Here is a 19,820-nt window from a genome sequence, read left to right on the forward strand (position 1 = left end):
ATTTAAAATTGTATTTTATGGTTAAAATGTCATTAATAGAGGGCGTAGCGCTTTTCCCCAGGTGTATCATGAAACATTTTTCATATTTTTATATAAATAGTAGTTTCTTAAAACACATTGAATATGTACATATATATATACATACATAGATATTTCGGTAAAATATAAAAGATAATATCTAGAGGCTTTAAAGTTAAAGTTATATCATTAATTAACGCAAAGTAAACAAATATTTAGTAGTTATGAAATTTGTTTTAAAAGTAGCCTAAATGAAGAAAGCGAAGTAATTTGAAGAGTATTTTTGAAGAAAATTACATAGCTACTGACTGACCACGATCATTAGAAATCTAGTTTCTGTGACATTGAGAATTTAGCAACAACTAGAATAGGTCATTTTTGTAAAATATCAGAACAGTCTGAAAGAAAAAAATTCATGTTAACAAATAAGATTTAACATTTATTCTATAGGTAATGCTATTTAGGAAAATTGTTATTAAATATATATTTATACCAGTAATAATTGCTCAGTATTACAAAAATAATAATAATAAATTAAACATAATTATTTCGATTAATATGTCGAAAATAATCTACAACAATTTGTTAAAATATGGTGTAAAACGACAGCCGGTTATTATTTTATTGAATCATATGAATGTTAAAAATGTCTGAAGCTAGTCTGTAACAATAGGAAGAACCAAAAAAGAATTTTTAGACAACACTTTGTATTGTACATCTGCTACGAATATCGCCAATATAGGTGTACGAACAGAAAGTTCCGAGCGAGGATTTTTATATAACACTTCGGGCTATAAAGCTATTTTCAATGGAGAGAAGGTGCTTTAGGACGGTTTGTTGGTTGAGAATGTTTTCAGGTAAAAGAACTTGTTTTTTTTACGAGAAAATTTTCTGTTCTCTGATTTTATCGCAATTAAATATTTTGTTTATGAATAGTTTGTTTTGAATTTCGCGTAAAGCTACACGAGGGCTATCTGCGCTAGCCGTCCCTAATTTAGCAGTGTAAGACTAGAGGGAAGGCAAATAGTCATCACCACCCACCGCCAACTCTTGGGCTACTCTTTTACTAAGGAATAGTGGGATTGAACGTCACATTATAACGCCCCCATGGCTGAAAGGGCGAGCATGTTTGGTACGATGGGGATTCGAACTCGCGACCCTCAGATTACAAGTCGAACGCCTTAACGCACCTGGCCATGCCGGGCCTTGTTTATGAATAGATATCGAGAGCTTTTTTTTTTAATTTCGCGCCAAGCTACACGAGGGCTATCTGCGCTACCCGTCCCTGATTTAGCAGTATGAGACTAGAAGGAAGGCAGTTAGTCATCACCACCCACAACCAACTCTTAGGCTCATTTTTTACCAACGAATATTGGGATTCACCGTTACATAATAACGCTCCCACTGCTGAAAGGGCGACCATGTTTGGTATGATGGGAATTCGAACCCGCAACCCTCGGATTACGAGTCGAGTGCCTTATCCACCAGACCATGCCGGGCCGCTAGTGGGTTCTAGGAAATTCTAGGTGTTAAACATTAGGGAAATTAATGGTTATCAAAAATCATAGTTCCTGTGAAATAGGACTCGCCAGGTGCTTCCTAGTAATGGACTGAACTTACACACTTCTTAGCAAGTGATTTTTTCTTATAACTGGAATACACAGGTGTGAAATGAGATATTACATGGTATGTATATATATTGTTGTAAGTGTAGCACATTAGTGTGAACTGGCATATCACTACATAGACGTGTTACTAGCAATAGGGGTACATTGTAGTAAACTGGCATATTACGTGGTAGGTGTATTTTTAGAACCGGTGCACGTTGACTTATCATTTACATGGTGATTTCGTTGAAAATTGATAAATTGGACCGAACTTTCTGTCTGGTAGGCCTTCTCTCAGATCTTTATCACACGAACAAATGATGCTGTTGTGGAAATGCTGTACATTCGATTTAATTGGCTTATTACACAAGTAATTCTCAAAATATAACTTAGTTGTAGAAACACGTATTGTTAAACTTTAAATTTTCTTCAAGTTTTCTAAAAGTTCTAAACCATTAAATAAATATGAATACTATACAGAGAAGCAAGCTCTGTTATATCTATAAAATGCACAGAACGAAGTATTACTTACTAAAACCAACTGGATGGTCTTTGTTAACAGAACACAGAGCAATAGCTTTTAGTATCTTTTACAACGCTAAAATCGATTCCCCTCGGTGGGCTCATCAAATAGCCCGATGTGGCTTTGCAAAAAAAAAAACACACAAACGCACACCTATAATTTTGAATCCAAAACGGACAAATTAAGAAAAATGTGGAACAAAAATCTGTTGTTTAGATGATTTTTGTCGTTAATGTTGAGGTTTATAATCTCCAGTTTTTGTTTCTACCTATTACATAGATATATGGATACCAAACCAACTCACACTATTTTAACGATTCCACGATAAACGTTCTTATATTATGTGGACGACAGGTTATTTCTAAAACAGCGTATCTTCAACTACAGATTTTGTTTATCATGAAGCTTTTGGAAACTTTTTTTTCTTTAGATATATTCTAATATTTATCTCATTAAAAAATTACCATAGTGTTTACCAACTTAATTTTCTTTCAACTGGTATAAAGTCATAAAAACTGTAGGCTGTTTGTATGCAAAATGGTAAAGTATGAACCCTCTAAGACCCGGCATGGTCAAGCGTATTAAGGCATTCGACTCGTAATCCGAGGGTCGCGGGTTCGAATCTCGGTCGCGCTAAACATGCCCGCCCTTTCAGCCGTGGGTATGTTATAATGTGACAGTCAATCCCACTATTTGTTGGTAAAAGAGTAGCACAAAAGTTAGCGGTGGGTGGTGATGACTAGCTGCCTTCCCTCTAGTCTTACACTGCTAAATTAGGGACGGCTAGCACAGATAGCCCTCGTGAAGCTTTGCGTGAAATTCAAAACAAACCAAACAGAACAAGAATTCCCTAATGCTACTAATTATCGTGAGGTGTAGCCCGCAATTCTTTTGCCACTAACTAGGTAATTCATATAAAATAGTATATTCGGAATGACATTAGACGGTGTGGGAAGCTGTTATGTTGGTTTAATTAACATCAACAAATTTTTCAAGGACTTAATTAAACAAATCTTAACAGAACTCGGCGGATAGCCCGATGTGACTTCACTATAAGAAAAAACACATAAAACAGAAACATCGTACCAAATTATAAGGGCGATTTTTTTTTTACCTGTTCGATCAAACGGTTCTAAATGTATGGAAAACACCTTATATTTAAAAACATAACTTTGTTAGTAATAATCTATTTAAAATTCCTTATCAGTATGGCCAAGCTGTTTTTTTTTTTATTATTATTTAACTGTTCGGTGACCTGCTGAATGAAGAGAAATGAACAATATGTTCTTTTTACAGTAATTCGTCCTCTTACTCAAACGCATGCAAACTCGAGGGCACTCGAATGATATCTGCCCTGTGGGTTATCAGTTTGATTTTCTAGGTTCGCGTAAAGGTTATCTCTTCAAAGACGTCCATAATTTTGAAGTAATACACCAGAAGGAAAGCATCTAGTCAAAAAATCCACTCTTGGGTTGTTATTATCTGACTGTCCCCCGGTGGTACAGCGGTAAGTCCACGGATTTACAACGCTAAAATCAGGCGCTCGATTCCCCTAGGTGGACTCAGCAGATGGTCCAACGTGGCTTTGCTACAGGAAAAACACACACACTCCTTGTCTGACTGAGTAGTGGAACTTATCTGTCATTAATAACAACACATGGCTTCAAAATGTGCAGCGCGTTTTCAAGACAGCACATCGCAAACCACGAATCGTCACGGGAAAAAAAGAAATCGAAACCATACATGTAGAAATATTTATAAATCTAAAATTCTAAACTAATGCAACGGTGAACATGTTTTATTATGAACATGAAGGTATTGGTACAAACCTCGTGCAATTAAATTTTGATGTTTAATTATTTTTGTTTTACTATTTTGTTTTGGGATATAAAAATATACAAATCACAATTTACCATGCACTGGAAAAAATATATATATCGTTCATTCTTTTAAGCTTAGGGTAAAGTTTGATCCAGTGACTTTAAAATGTTAAATTCAAAGTTAAGAATTTACAAAGTTAAACAAACAATATCAAATGAAACAAAGTGAAACTTTAACAAAAATTATTATTTCCTTTTATTCTTTTGTACAGTGGCTTCTGCTGACGATTGACGCACATGGAAAATCTGTTAACGGCTGTTGTCACAATCTAGTCGGGTACACTTGTAAACAAGGAAGCTTCTCCTATATATATATATATATATTTTTTTATTATGTTACAACATCTTATGTTTGAAAGTATTCTAAAATGTGTTAATACAGCAACAAAGTGTCAAAATTCACACGCTGTATGTAAAAAATAAACATGAATATCTGAAAAGTTGTCTTCCAGCTCTCTTAATATTAAGAGAGCTTGTTCACTACATCCACATAATAACTTATGTACATGTTTAGGCCACATTAAAATGGGATTATAGGCACTAGAGAGAGATGTTAAATGGACTGAATGAATAAATGAGGAACTGATGTCGATATGTTAGTCCTTGACTAATCTGTAGATATGGTGTTGAGCGCCATGATCACTAGTGGACACTTCAAAAACATAGGCAATACACAACAACGTCTCTTGGGTTTCTCTGTTCGTTACAACCTGTGAAAAAACAACAATGAAAATAATCCACCAACCAGTTAATGCGGTTTTATACATACGAAGTTTGTGAGAAAAAACAAACAAAAAGAAAGTTCAACTTAAGATGAAGTGATTTCAATACATTTATATCTTTTTGGGGAAAAAAATCGAATTGATATATCTAATAAGTAACTTACTCTTGTTACAAAACTACATCAAATTAAAACTGTGTTATGCAACCATTGTTTTACATTTTTAAGTATTTAAAAACCTTTTTATATTAAATGACTCAATATTCCTACCATGCGCACTTGATAATGACCGCACCAGAGGTCGAAACGTCGTACCTGTTCTAAAATCTAATCTTACTTATTGTAAAAGCTGTATATTGTAATAAAATACACTTTATCAGTAAATAAACTGGTAATGAAAGTATAAGTTCAAACTATAGCAGCAGTTACGTTTGGTTGGTACAGTTCTATTAATTTTTTGAGCCTAACGTCCAACTTTTCTATCATCTTGTCTTACGTCATTACAGATATAGGCCTAAGCTGACTACGCAGTACCTAACAAGCAAGCTTCAAATATATCGCTACAAGTACAAGAGAAACTCCCCTAAATTCCGTATGGAGAAAATATTTTTTAACATTTTAAAATCAAAGTCATAGTTTAATTTACGTATCACGTATCTTACAAAAACAAGCTAAAGAACTCTGCATCAAAAGTTGTAACCGAAACGTCCTACCTGTTCTAAAAATAAATCAAATCTCACTTGTTCTAAAATCTGTAAATTGTAAGAAAATATTCCTACATGTTGATGAATTAAGTAAGAGAAGCCATCTGTGCGGAGAAAAATGCACCGTACATACGATATTTCACTAATTATTTTAGAAAGATTCACAAGGCCTTTTCGTGCATCGCTATCTCTTATTTTCAACAAATATAGAGAGAGAACGCAGCTGCGGTAATTGAAATTTTATTATTTTTACAGCTAGGATTCGAACACTAGAATTCTCGCACATAAGTCGAGCGACTCTATCAGCTAAAATAACAAGTTAACACACTACATGTAGCTGATAAGGCACATTTAACAACTGAAAATACCATACATCTAGTCAGTGACGTCCACAGCCAATTCTCGGAATGCCCTTGTGAGATCAAATTGTGTAATTTAACCATCACTTATATAACTGATTTACAATTTAGGCCATGTATAGTCTATTTTAAGGTCAAAACTCTGCACTCTCGTCAACAACAAAAATTGCTGACTTTAAACAAAATATGATTTTATTATATTAATTTATTGCTTTAACCTTTTTAAGTTTAGTTCATCGTTTGATATACGAATAAACATAATATCGTTAAACATTTTACAATAATAAACACAGAGATAAAGTTTTTTATTTGTTGGCACATCTTCTGGGGCGTAATAGGCTAAAGTGATTGTTTTTAAAGTTTCACTGTCAATTTTTTCATCACTATTATATATTATTAATTTTTTGCCTATATACTCTTAATGCAGGTTATAGTATCAAAATGTTACAGTATGTATTCAAGGTGTTTGTTAGCTCTAATAACCAAGATATAATAATTTGTTGAAAATTTCAGTTATTTTAGTTATTAATCTATAATTTACCTGTAAAAAGATAAACCTCCGTGGGGTACTGTTCATACATAACCTTATCTGTATAATGGTCAAAATATATAGGACATTTTTCATGACCTTACCTGTGAACCTCTATAAAAATTCTTTTAATAACCATATCTGTAGAGAACTGAAATTCTCTAAAATTATTCATGGCTTTATCTTCAAAATGGTGAAGTCTTCTGAGACACTATTCATGACCTTATTTAAAATGAAGTACTCTTCCAGAACATTGTTCATGACTTATCTTATAAAATGGTGAAATTCTTTAGAACTCTAACCATGACTTTACCTGTAAGATTGTAAAGTTCTCCAGGACACTGTTCATCATGTACTTTTCTGGAAGATTCTTTAGTTTATGTATAAAGTTGATCATGTATTCACACATGGGTGATCGATGAATCCTAAACACAAATCGACCATTCTCAAATCTGGCATATTCTGTCTGCAGATTTCAGAAAATACAAAATTTTAAGGAGTAATCCACAGATATCCAATGAGGTAAAATTTCACATGTACAAAGGACTAATCATGTTAGCTACAATCAGGTAAACCACTTCCCCTTAGAACATAGGTCATATTTTGTGAGCTCTTAACCTATACAAAAAATGGACTATCTTTCAAAAATGTTTCAAGAGTTAATTAATGAGGTTTTTATACAAAAAAATATCAGTATATTCTATTACATTATTAATGCTTACCATTCTCTCATCTGGAACTGATTATGTTAAAAAAAAAGTTTCAGCTACCAAGGGAAGTATTTTTATATATATGTATAATTTTATGAACACTTCAGATTGCAGATGTACCCAGAACAGGACAAAAATGATGTGAGAAAATACATTTTATGAAACCTTTTTAAACAGCATATTTTCATTAAAACAATCTAACATATTGTATTAAAACTAGTAAGATAAAAGCTATCACAGTCTGTTATGTGCTATTGTTTTTTCTGGTTAGTTTTTGTATCCATGTTAAAAGTTTTATTAGTTTTCTTTTTTAAGAAAATGAAATGTTTTTATTATAACTACCCTCTCTGACATTCAGATGTATATTAATTACTGTTCCAATTTTTCCCTTGTTCATTAAACATGTATGATATACTGAAATGTGACTTTTAGAACAAGATTTAACAATAGAAACAAAGACATGCATACAATGCATTTCTTCTTCCACATAAGTTATTATATTGTATGACATAAAGTTATACACAGTGATGAACTAACAATAATCTAATATATTACCTACAGGTTATATCCAAGTTGGTTCATGAGCAATGCTTTAAATGAGCAAGATTGTTTGTTTTTGTTCTAAAAATAGACTTGTAACTTAAAATAGTTTTCATTAATAATGTTCACGACATATAGAACAGAAAGTTAACACATTGCTTTCTTTATATATAACTTCTGGTTTGTTTGTTTCAAGTAAAATATATGTTTCACTTTCAGAATAAGTCATGGAAACTGTTATGATAATAAGCATGTCACCTTATTGAAAATAATATATTCCTGCCATTTAGTGTGATACCAATAGAACATACAGTATTTTAAAAAGACCAGTCAAGCAGTTCTTGTTCCAAAGATTAAAAAACATTAGCAACTCGGTAAGATCGCAAGTCAAAATACGTTTTAAAAAGAATGTTCAAGTGTGATCACAACTAAACATTCAATATTTAAAACAAATGACAGGCAGTTTTGCTACATTGAAGACTGAAACACCACTAGCAACAAGAAAAACCTTTTAAGTGGTCTTTACAAAATTACTCAGACACTAACACAGACATTGTGTTATTTAAAAGTGTTATCAAAGGTATTTGTGTTGAGATTAAATAACCTAGTTTCCAAACTCCCTGTCAAAGTGAAAATTTCAAAACTACAGTGTTTTGGATGTGAAGTTTGGGTTTGTCATCTAATGCTCCTTTCCTTTCATTATTGTACCAAAAAAAATACCATTTTTATAGGCACAGCATGGCCAAACGTGTTAAGGCGTGTGACTCATAATCTGAGGATTGCGGGTTCGCATCCCCGTCGCACCAAACACGCTCGCCCTTTCAGCCGTGGGGACATTATAATGTGATGGTCAATCCCACTATTCGTTGGTAAAAGAGTAGCCCAAGAGTTGGCAGTGGGTGGTGATGACTAGCTGCCTTCCTTCTAGTCTTACACTATTAAATTAGGGAGGGCTAGCACAGATAGTCCTTGAGTAGCTTTGTGCAAATTTCAAAAACAAACAAACAAACAAACCATTTTTATAATTTAGTTTTAGTGACTCGATTTTGATAAAAGTAACAAATACTGTTTTAAAGCACACAATATTCAAAGATAAACAATGAACTTCCTAAACATCACTAAACATAAGTTTTTATAGTTCATCAAATAAATAAGTATAATTATTAATTAAGTTCATTAAGTGATCATTTTTGAAATCCATCACAAAAACATTCATTTCATTTTCATTTATATTAATAGTTGGCAAAAGTCAAATACTTCTCTGACTAAATTATGTTTTATTTTGAATTTTGTGCAAAGCTACACGAGGGCTATCTATTCCAGTTGTCTCTAATTTAGCAGTGTAAGACTAGAGGGAAGAATGCTAGTTATCACCACCCCCTGCAAAATCTAAGGCTATTCTTTTACCAATAAACAGTGGGATTGATCATCAGATTATAATATCCCCACAGTTTAAAGGGTGAGCATATTTGGTATGACAGGGATTTGAAACCTCAACTCTAAGATTGCGAGTCAAGTGCCCTAACCACCTGGTCATGTCAAACACAACTAAATTATGAAATACAAAATAATTCCTTCAGTGACTCAGGTGTAAGTTTGTAGGCTTATAATGCAAAAAATTTGATTTCAATACCTGTAGTGGGCACACTACAGATAGCATATTGTGTAGTTTTGTGTTTAACAACAAAAACAGCAAAAGAAACTTCATTGCAACTGTTAAAAGAAGTAATTTAACACTTCAAAAAGATTGCTTTGTTAGGTTGGTAGGTAACATGAATACTTCATGTCTAATACATGAAATCTTTAGTTTCATAGCTATCATTGTAAAATTTAGTATGATGTTCTTGTAAATTGTTTATCTCCTTTGTCTTCCATGAAAGCCTATCTTCATGATGCACATTCCTATAGACATCACATACACTCTCTGTTATAATCTTTGCATTAACAACCATAATTATTCTGTACAACAACCTACATAAAAAAAACTGTTTATTATATCTTGAAACAGTCACTTTTCTAATGTATAGATTTTGTAGAAGAAAAAAAAATCTGTTCTCAAACCAGTGATTTACAAAATTAAATATATTGTAATGAAATATTTAGCTCTTAAGATTTAGAATTTAGAATAACATAAAGACATAATACAATTAATATATTAATATGATTAAAACAAAAAGTTAATTATGTACTAGCTTCAATCAGAACAAGAATGAGTTTTAAATAATTTTATCATATTCAGAACATTATTTTTTACCAAATTACAGTGGTAACATAAGGGTAAGTAATGTAGACACTGCGGTTTTAATTTATCATAAAACATGTTTATACTTGTTTTGTTGCTAAGTGAAAAGTTGCACATTGGGCTATCCATACTTTACCCACCACTATGGGCAGTGAAACTTGGTTTTTAGCATTATACGCCTTCAGACTTACAGCTGAACCACTAGGAGTTATTTGATCTCAATTTCAACGTTTTCTAATACTTTGTTACTATCACTATACAAACATTAAGTTAACACACCAAGAGAGTCTCTCATTTTGCTGATACAAGTCCATAAACTTTATAATGGAGGGACAAACACCCACAGAAACCTTCCTTCTAGCTTTTACACTTATTTTTCAATTTATCACCCTTGCAAGTATCTCAAAAGTTGTATTCTATTTAATAAATTATATCTGTAGTCAGTACCACTATTATAATCACTTATTTTTAATAACAGGAAGGCAGACAAGGATTTATAAGCAAAACAAAAAATCTTATTAATGATAGAACATACTACATGTTTTAACAGAACATTGGTCTGTTGTCTTCAGGTATGATCATTGTTTGCCTGCCTGTTATTATACTCGCGTAATGTGTTTCCTTACTGTTGCTACAAGACCGGTTCCTATAACAGTGGTACCAACCACAATGTTTACTTGGCTTTCATTGAGAATATTAGCATTCAGTCTATATGGGTCATCTATACATCTTGTTTGAGTTAAAAAAAAACTTTAATTATGACCTTTGCTTCATTAAAAATACTGATTGATTCCCACAGAACCAGAAGTTACCAGCAAATAAATATATCAAATGATAAAAAACAGTTACCTCCATTTTCTCTACTACTTGTTTACCAAAGGAGCAAACTTTTGTAGAAGAAGTTATGGTCATGTTTTCAGTGCTTTCAAATCTGGAAATTAAAAATAAACCACTATAAACTAAATGGCTGTGTGTGTTTCCACACGTAAAATGCTTTGCCAAAGAAACACAAAACAGTCAAGATGAGTAATGTTAGAATTTATAAGAGATGAAATACTGTTAACAAAAGTTAGATCTCTTCCATGAATATTTAAGGGTAACCCACAAATACTTTTAATAATGTTTAATACTTAATACATTTTAACAAAGAATTGGTATATGTATCTTTCTTTTAACCCCATCTCAAATGTTCAGTATAGTGAATTTTTATGTTACATCAAATATACAAAAAGTAACACAAAATTGGATTTTCAATAACAGACACACAAAAGAAAGAAACATATCAACAAAAAGCAACATAACACAAACTAGATTTTCATCACTAAACAAACAAAAAGCAACACCACGCAAACTAGATTTTCATCACCAAACAAACAAAAAGCAAGGTCACACAAACTAATATTTTCATCACCAAACAAACTAAAAGTAACAACATATAAACTAGGTTTTCAACAGTATTAATAATTTAAAATGTTCTTGTAAACTTTCTTTAATTATTATTCAACCACTTTCATTTTCACAAAATTATTTCATACATAAACATTATTAATCTGCTGAAATTTGCTATTTGTTTAAATTAAACATTATAAAATTGCATAAATTCCTTATCTACTTGTTGAAATGGAAGCATTATAAAAAGTGTGTAACTTACTAACTACACTAATTTCATAAAAATATTATAAATTAACTAACTGGTTAATTAAACATTATAAAAGTTTTAAACTAATTCGATTGTTAAAATGTAAATATTACAACAGTGTGAAACTTACTGGCTTGTAACTCCATAAAATGAACCAGCTTCATCTTGAATATTTGTGTTTAAGTCAGCCTGAAGAAAAAGTAATTTTAAAAAATGATAAAACCTTAGAGGTTAAAAAATTACTTAACAAAGTATTAAGTTTTATGTTAATTGGGCTTACCAAAATAAAACATTTACCAAGAGATCGAAGACTAATATATTCTTATTAATTGTAAGTTAAACTACTATTAGTGTTGGATTTTAAATTTTATTTCAAAAATGTTCATTTAACGTCAATTAGTTATTTGGCAAAACGTCTCTGAAAAGCGATATAATTCCAGCTAATAAGGGCATAATTTTTGTTTATAAAAGTATAATTCTGCTTTCTAAAATGAAGTAAATTTGACATATTTTCTTTTGTAATTCAGTGAACGGCAGTGTTATTAGCATCATAAGTAATAACAGCTTATATTTATAGAATGTTTCATCTGCATTCATTTAACAGCCATAAAATTTAAAACAAATTATACAGTACATTTCAGCTTTTAATCATTAGATGGCGTTACGCATATGTTCACTAAAAGAATACTAAATTAGTTATTAAACTTTGTATTACTTATCAAACGAATATGTTAGACCAATTAAAATCGGTAAATAAAGGATTGCTAATTTTCATTGTATTCTTCGAAGATAATATATTAAACATAATTCAAATACCTACCCAAAATTTTACCAAAAAGAAAGCGTTCTGTGGGCCTTTGTCATATAATTCCTTTAAGCCTCCTTTTTTTTCTGGAAACTTGTCGTAAATTTGTCTAATATCCACGGCCTTAAGTGCATAGATGAGAAAAAAAAATCATACTTGACATAACTTATATTTTCAAGTGAAATGTAGTTGAAAATAAAATAAAAAATAGTTATTTTATTACCGTACTTCTATCATAGGTCCAAGTTTTTAAATTTGAAAGCTGACATAAGAAATAATAGCAATGTCTCAGTTTACCACATCCTTTCATAGTTCCTCTTCTAAAATGCAAAACAAACGGCACAAGTGTATAAAAAAATAATTACTAATGAATTATTGCCTTCCCTTCAATTCAACTTACCTCCAGTACTGGGTCTGAATAGCTTGGGAGTCCTCTTATGTCAACGAATAGGTGCCTTTCATACTAAAGAATAAGAGAAAACACTCAGGAACAATCGGAAAGTCAGACATTCGTTTAATACATCGTGTCCCGATTTAATATTTAAAACAGAGTATATATATACGTCCCATTATTTATATGACTATTTCGCCAACTAAAAATCAGTTATTCATTTAAATAACAATTTTACAGCCTTAATAAAGTAATTACTACATTTCTTTTCTAAAATCGCTTGACAAATATTTAATATTATAATAAGAATATCTAACCTAAAGAAAAGATGGATGAATGAGCAGACCTAGGAGCTTTATTCGAAGCTCTGAAAATATAATTTCTAGCTCCATTTTGTAACAAAATAGTTTTGTCTTTTGCATGCATGTTTAAATTAGATATTTATGGTTTTCTTATTTCCTTCCCAGAACTTACTGTGTCATTATCCTGTTGCTGCTCCATAAATGCCGAGAACTCTACTAGCCTAAGTTTATGTGTAGCAATGGAACGTCCCTCCCAAGAGGGCGATGCAATTGGTGACAAAATGTTCACGCCACCAATTGTAGCGGAAGTAGGCGGTTTCAGGGCCATTCCATAAGGTTGGCTGACAAAAGGTTTGACACTAAATAAACATGGGAATATTAATAAAACTGGATATTACAGACTTAACGGCTCTTGACATAACTGCAAATTGTTCTTAGAATTAGCTAAGTACATAAATATTGGTGAACGTGATTCTCCGGGTTTACATACGCTGCTTTAATCTCAGTATTTGTAATAAAAAAAATTATACTGAGATGCTTAGGATCTTCATGAAATATTATATAAATTTATCTGTTGATTTAATCCCATAGTGTACATGATCAACGTAAAATTATTTCTTTCAAAAGAAGAAATCGAGAAACATATACCGATGAATGTACATGCATTATGGCACTTGCACTAATGAATATATATATATATAAATTAAGAAACTTACACTGATGAACTTTGATAAATGAGGGAACTTGCATTGATTAATTACATAAATCAAGATTCTTGAGCTGATAAATGACATAACTCACAAAAGTTATACTGATAAACATACATAACTCAGGAAACTTATACTGATAAACATACATAACTCAGGAAACTTGACAGGTAAATAAAATTGAATATAAAATTTATTTCAAAATGTACTTAGTTCAAAAACTACTTTTTTGCGATACTGAAAATTTAAAAAAATATTAACATCACTTACTCTTCTGTAGAAACGGGCTGACCGAGGTTTGTCTGCCAGAACTAGAAATCCAAGTAATAAAACATTAAATTGATATAACTAAAATAAGTCAACAGTTTTTATGTTGTAGATAATATTTTGTACAAAAGTATCTGAAGTGCTTCAAGACATTAATAACTGACAAAAAGGCGAGTGTGCCTTACTTGTGCCCCACAAAACAGCGCTGCGCTTACTAAATTACAACGCTAAAATCCAAGGTTTGATTTCCCGTGGTCGACATAACAGATAGCCCAATGTGGCTTTTCTCTAAAATAAAACAAAGATTGTTTGTTTATGTGTCAGAAATATTAAACACTGCATATATAAAACTTATGTAATTATTTTATATTTCACTTAATGAAATATACGAATTATAACGTTGTTAAAAGGTCTCGAAATAAAAATATTAATTTTAAATTGTTTATTTCGTGCAGTTTTACAAACAACGTATCTGTGGAAAGAGATGCATATCCTGTTCTAATTTCACTGCTACTCAAGAGATAGCGCCACAAGATGTAAATGCTTTTATATTTAAGCTGTAAAATTATTTCGAACGCCTGAGAAACTTCGTAAATATATTTGTAATTTATGAAATAAAATAATATTTAATAGAATGTCTATGTTCTGATTTATGTAGTTTCATAACCTATTAATATTATTATTTTACTTTGAAGTTGCTTCTTCAACTCCATTTGTCTTCTAGGTTAGACTGTGGTAAGTCTTTGGATTTACAACACTAAAAGCAGAAGCTCTGTTCCTCTTGGTGTACACAGAAGACAGCCAGTTGTGTCTTTACTATCACAAAACACACCCACACAAACAAATAAACTGGGTTAGGCTACAAATTAATTATTGCTTAAACATCTCAGCAGTAAGGTCATGTGTAAAGTAGACATTACATGTTTTGTTGTTGTTTTGAATTAAGCATAAAACTACACAATAGGCTATCTGTGCTCTGCCCACCACGGGCATCAAACCCAGTTTTAGCGTTGTTAGTCTGCAAACACACCACTGTGCCGCTGGAGGGCTGAATATTTCAACCTAAAACTCGTTACTTAATAAAAGCATTTAGAATGTTTCGTTAAATTTATTCCTAATGAGTTGAGAACACATTTTTTGTACTGAGAGTGTTTTTAAACCTTGCATTATTCACAACACCTTTTCAACTTCTAGGTTCATTTTTTTTGTTTTCATTTAAGCTTTTGTAAATCAGATGGGCTGTGTGTATAATGTTGTATGTGTTCAGATACTCCTTAGCTGATTTCAACCCTGACTGATCAAGATGAACCATATAGAATGCTGCATGTGTTCAGATACTCCTTAGCTGGTTTCAACCCTGACTGGCCAAGATGTACCACATAAAATGTTGTACGGGTTCAGTTACTTCCTGACTGTGTTCAACCCTGACTGACCAAGATGTACCATATAGAATGTTGTACGGGTTCAACTACTTCCTGACTGTATTCAACCCTGACTGATCAAGATGAACCATATAGAATGCTGCATGTGTTCAGATACTCCTTGGCTGTGTTCAACCCTGACTGACTGACTTGTTTCGTTTGAACAAGTAGAAAAGCGTAACAAGTAATATTAAAATCATTTTGCTTTGTTTTTTTTTTTAAACAAAACCGAGTGATGGCCTATGAACATTTGTCCTGTGTTTTTCTTTTGTCGGTTAGAGTATGATAAAAGAACATAAACCTAGAGCTAAAAGGTATGTACATAACCTAGCAAGGAACTTACAGGTGTGCCAGTGTAGTTTAAAGGAGTTGTGACCAATGAGAGAGCTTTGTTTGGTATGGCAGTGGAAGACACAATCTGGGCTGAAGACAGGGTATTCAGTGACTGTAAAGCCTTCTCCTTAACAGCGTGTTCTTGGCTGTAGAATAAAGAAACGATCTGAGCAGAAGACATCGAAGACATCGACTGAAGAGCTGCCTCTTTTGTCGTATCTTCCTAGAAGTGGATCGAATTAACGAACAATAAACATATTGGTCGAAAGGAATAGGAGGAAGGCTTTTAAGTTTATTCTACTATCGCCATCTATTGAGTACTATTGTTATCTAACCATATTGTACTGCCTGCTGTCGTTTGGATGTGATACAAACGGGAATTTCAGATAGTTTTCACTAATAGAAATATGACAAATAAATAAAGTATCACATGTATAGAAATAATATTAAGATATTACTTTGTAGTATATATTAAATAAGTAAGATCTTGTTTAATTTGATATGACTCACAAACTAAAAGACGATTTAAAAAATAAAATATCTGAAGTGAGTGAGCATGAGTTTTTTTCATCACTTTTTAGCACAAATAGTGAGTAGTACAATTAAACATTCAAATAATAACAGATGTTTTGTGGTTACAGGAAAATATTGGTGAACAAGAATTACACCGAAAATGACAAAAACAAAATTAATAACATATTTACACAGTGATCTAAAATCCGACCAATCAACAACGTACAATATCTGAAGCTGTGTCTGCAACCCGTGTCTCTCTCGGTTGAGCATTATGTAACAAAAACTCAAAAACTCAGAGAAAATTACTCATTTAAAACATTTGGGTGTCTTCCAAATTTCTGAACTTAGAGTCGCTTTTCTCGGTTACACAAAATTGAATGCTATCACAGAATGAAGTCTGAACCTGATTTATTTTTTAAATTAGTGGGATCTAATTTGTAAGATTAAAAGCCAATACATTATTTGTTTGTTAAAAGTCAAGCACAAAACCACACCATTGGCTGTCTGTGTTCTGCCTACCATGGGTATCAAAAAACCTGGTTTATAGCGTTGTAAGTCCGCAGACATACCGTTGAGACATTAGGATACAAAATATATTGTGCGAAATACAATTAATATGCTAAACATGCTAATGATACGGGGATCCAGGAGATGCACTTTTGAGAATTTGCGAGAAAAAAATGTTGTTGTCATCATATTAAATTTGAAAACAATTTTGCATGAAATATAGTGTTGTAACACTACATGTGGAACTGGTTTTAAATTAACATAACTATATAAAATTTATTACAGTAAAGTACTGTGTTATCTACATACATACTAGGTATTAATTGTTAACTTATATTACTAATTTAAACAACCCTGTATGACAATAGTATATTAGCTATTTCAGCCATTGGCTATCATCTACACACATGTATGATGCACTACTGAAACAAATATTCTGTATTGTGTAGAATGTTCAAATCTCTGATGGAATATAAACACGCGTCGAAAGATTATTATTTCGATCTAGGCTGCGTCATTGTGAGTCTAGCGATAAAGAATGTACAGCGGCGATTTTTGAAGTGCAATTAGAACAGACTATATTGTAATAACAAAGGATAGAAAAATAGTTAGTCTTGTGAGTTTTGTTCTAAAGTGTGGACTTTGACGAAAATGAGACAATTATTGAAAAGCTCAAGATATAACTTCGGTAACTAACAGTGTAACGAGCATTTGTATATAAGTTTGGTTTGTTTTAATATATTACTTAAAACAAGTGGACCATGTTGCTGTTTGTTTGTTATTGACATTTATCATCAACAAGTCATAGAAACCTAATGTATAGGATCAGCCCTACAAAACCTGATAATAGCAATACGGTTTTGGATTCCATTTACAAAAATTGATCAGAAGTCACTGCATGCGACAATTTTAAGCCTGAAAACGCTAATGCTTCATCAGAATAATGTAAACTGTGAATGAAAGGATTAATAAGCAGCTGTGCTAGCATTATATAGGCATAACTTTTTACATCACAAAAGTAAGAAGTTCAATCGAGGTACCATTTCATAAAAAGGTTCTCGGGAGCAATGAAAACTGGCATTGATGGATTTAGTTTGGTATGAATTTCGCGCAGAGTTACACGAGGGCTATCTGCGCTAGCCGTCCCTAACTTAGCAGTGTAAGACTAGAGGGAAGGCAGTTAGTCATGAACACTCACAGCCAACTCTTGGGTTACTTTTTTACCAACAAATAATGGGATTGGCCGACACATTATAACGCCCTCACGGCTGAAAGGGCGAGCATGTTTGGTGTGAAGGGGATTCGAACCAGCGACCCTCGGATTACGAGTCGAGTGCCTTAACTACCCGGCCATGCCGAGCGTGACATTGCTGGGGGCCTTTCACTCTAGCGTAATTTACAAATATGTGTTCACTTTTGCTAACTAGAAATGTCACGCAAAAACTCATTTTGGCCCCCCTTTTAAGCTTGGGAGTGCAGCCCCAAATGACGGTATTCTACGACCTTTTTCCAGACCATGATCCTTCAAAAATAGGAAGAAAATATCCTAGTAGTTACATATTTTAATTAATATTTTATTAATCAATCCTCACAAAAGGTTCATCCACCTTCGATCCACCCAAACAAATCCAGAACCACCCTACATCTCATTATTTCAAGCCTACACTAAAAGTGTGGTATTGAATTGTATAAAATTTCAAGATGTATACAGCGAGCACCACAGTTAAATTTATGGAGAACTGCTTGTTGCTATTTATCAAATTTCGCACAAAATTTTAGACCATCTTAGACCGTAAAGCAATTGGCAAGCAATTGAAGTAGACATATTTGATCCAAAATGCCAAAGTGCTTGCGAAAGAGACAAAAAGCAAGCATTAGAAGGATAATTCAGAAGCTGAGCACGTGTGTAACAGTATCAGTAGTGTGTTTGTTTTTTTTAAATCCGGATATGCTGTCTATTGGTTAATATAAATACTGTGCTTGTTAACTGGAGAATTTCAATTATTGGAATGTCTTCCACTTTTCTTTTGGTGCAGCAAAGAGATTTATGCAAGCCCATAGTTATAAAGTATGTATAAATAAATAAATATAACATAAATATTCCTTATAATAATATAAGGTGTAATTTAAATTACTAGTTTCAACAATAGGTGGAAATAGACCACTTACCTTTAGTTTGGTCTGTATCTCACGAGACTTGCGCCGTGCCAATACCTGCATGTGACTAGACACTTGTTTTCGAGTTCTTGTTTTCCCCGTGCGGAGTTTAATATACCTAGCAATAAGTTCATTTCTCCCTGCGATCATAAGAAATAAAAGAAGAATGTTAAGCCTACATATACAATAAAAAATATCATTATAAAAATGGGGTGTAGTACCAGTTATATCTAGTCTACTAACGAATCTCTCTCTATTGAAACTCATTATTTTAAGGAAATCAAATCAACGGATGGTAATTTTTTTGTCATTTAATAAACTATTTTATTTCATAAATAAATCGACTGTTTAACTTCTTTAAGTTGTGGCACGTGATAAGATAATAACCTTTTATTGTTGTAATATCATATTTATGAGTTATATTTTTATAATTACGTATATAAACTTTTCTTTTGATTTTTACTTTTCTGAATGAACAACATACTAATTTTGGAACATTGACGATTTTTATAAAGAAACTATTGTATCCAAATTTTGGTGATTAGTTTCCGATAATTGAAATAGTAACCTGTACTAAAATTGGTTCTAAAACAGCACTATCTTTGTTTAGTAATAACTGGATTACAATACAAGAAATCTTTGCCAGTTCCGAACTAAACGTTGCATCGCTCCAAAAGTGATCATATTGTCTAGGCCCAATATGGCCAGGTAGTTAAGGCACTCGACTCGTAATCTGACGGTCGCGGGTTCGAATCCCCGTTACACCAAACTTGCTCGCAGACAGCCCTCATGTTTTTTGCGGCAACCATATAAAATACAACAAAAACAGCTTACAAATTCACTAAAGAAATCCTAGCGGTAGTTTTATGAATTACATCAGAGGAATAGTTGATGTTTGTTTGTTTGGAATTTCGCACAAAGCTACTCGAGGGCTATCTGTGC

General features: G+C 32.3%; 1 protein-coding gene across 4 annotated transcripts in view; it reads right to left on the minus strand.

The window, feature by feature from the left end:
* Positions 1 to 4,200: 4,200 nt before the first annotated feature.
* Positions 4,201 to 19,820, minus strand: part of LOC143237131 (transcriptional enhancer factor TEF-1-like) — a 90,656-nt gene continuing 75,036 nt past the window's right edge. For 3 of the 4 annotated variants that reach the window (XM_076476039.1, XM_076476036.1, XM_076476038.1), the window contains exons 3-12: positions 18,891 to 19,018; positions 15,709 to 15,921; positions 13,948 to 13,988; positions 13,143 to 13,329; positions 12,678 to 12,740; positions 12,293 to 12,400; positions 11,603 to 11,661; positions 10,683 to 10,764; positions 6,655 to 6,807; positions 4,201 to 4,738 (exon numbers count right to left, since the gene is read on the minus strand). In XM_076476039.1, coding sequence (XP_076332154.1) covers positions 4,625 to 4,738; positions 6,655 to 6,807; positions 10,683 to 10,764; positions 11,603 to 11,661; positions 12,293 to 12,400; positions 12,678 to 12,740; positions 13,143 to 13,329; positions 13,948 to 13,988; positions 15,709 to 15,921; positions 18,891 to 19,018 — 1,148 coding nt within the window. In that variant the 3' untranslated portion in view covers positions 4,201 to 4,624. The remainder of the gene's footprint in view (positions 4,739 to 6,654; positions 6,808 to 10,682; positions 10,765 to 11,602; positions 11,662 to 12,292; positions 12,401 to 12,677; positions 12,741 to 13,142; positions 13,330 to 13,947; positions 13,989 to 15,708; positions 15,922 to 18,890; positions 19,019 to 19,820) is intronic. The other variant, XM_076476037.1, reaches the window with a different exon arrangement.

This window comes from Tachypleus tridentatus, chromosome 13 (genome assembly GCF_004210375.1).
Source record: "Tachypleus tridentatus isolate NWPU-2018 chromosome 13, ASM421037v1, whole genome shotgun sequence".
Lineage (NCBI taxonomy): Eukaryota > Metazoa > Arthropoda > Merostomata > Xiphosura > Limulidae > Tachypleus > Tachypleus tridentatus.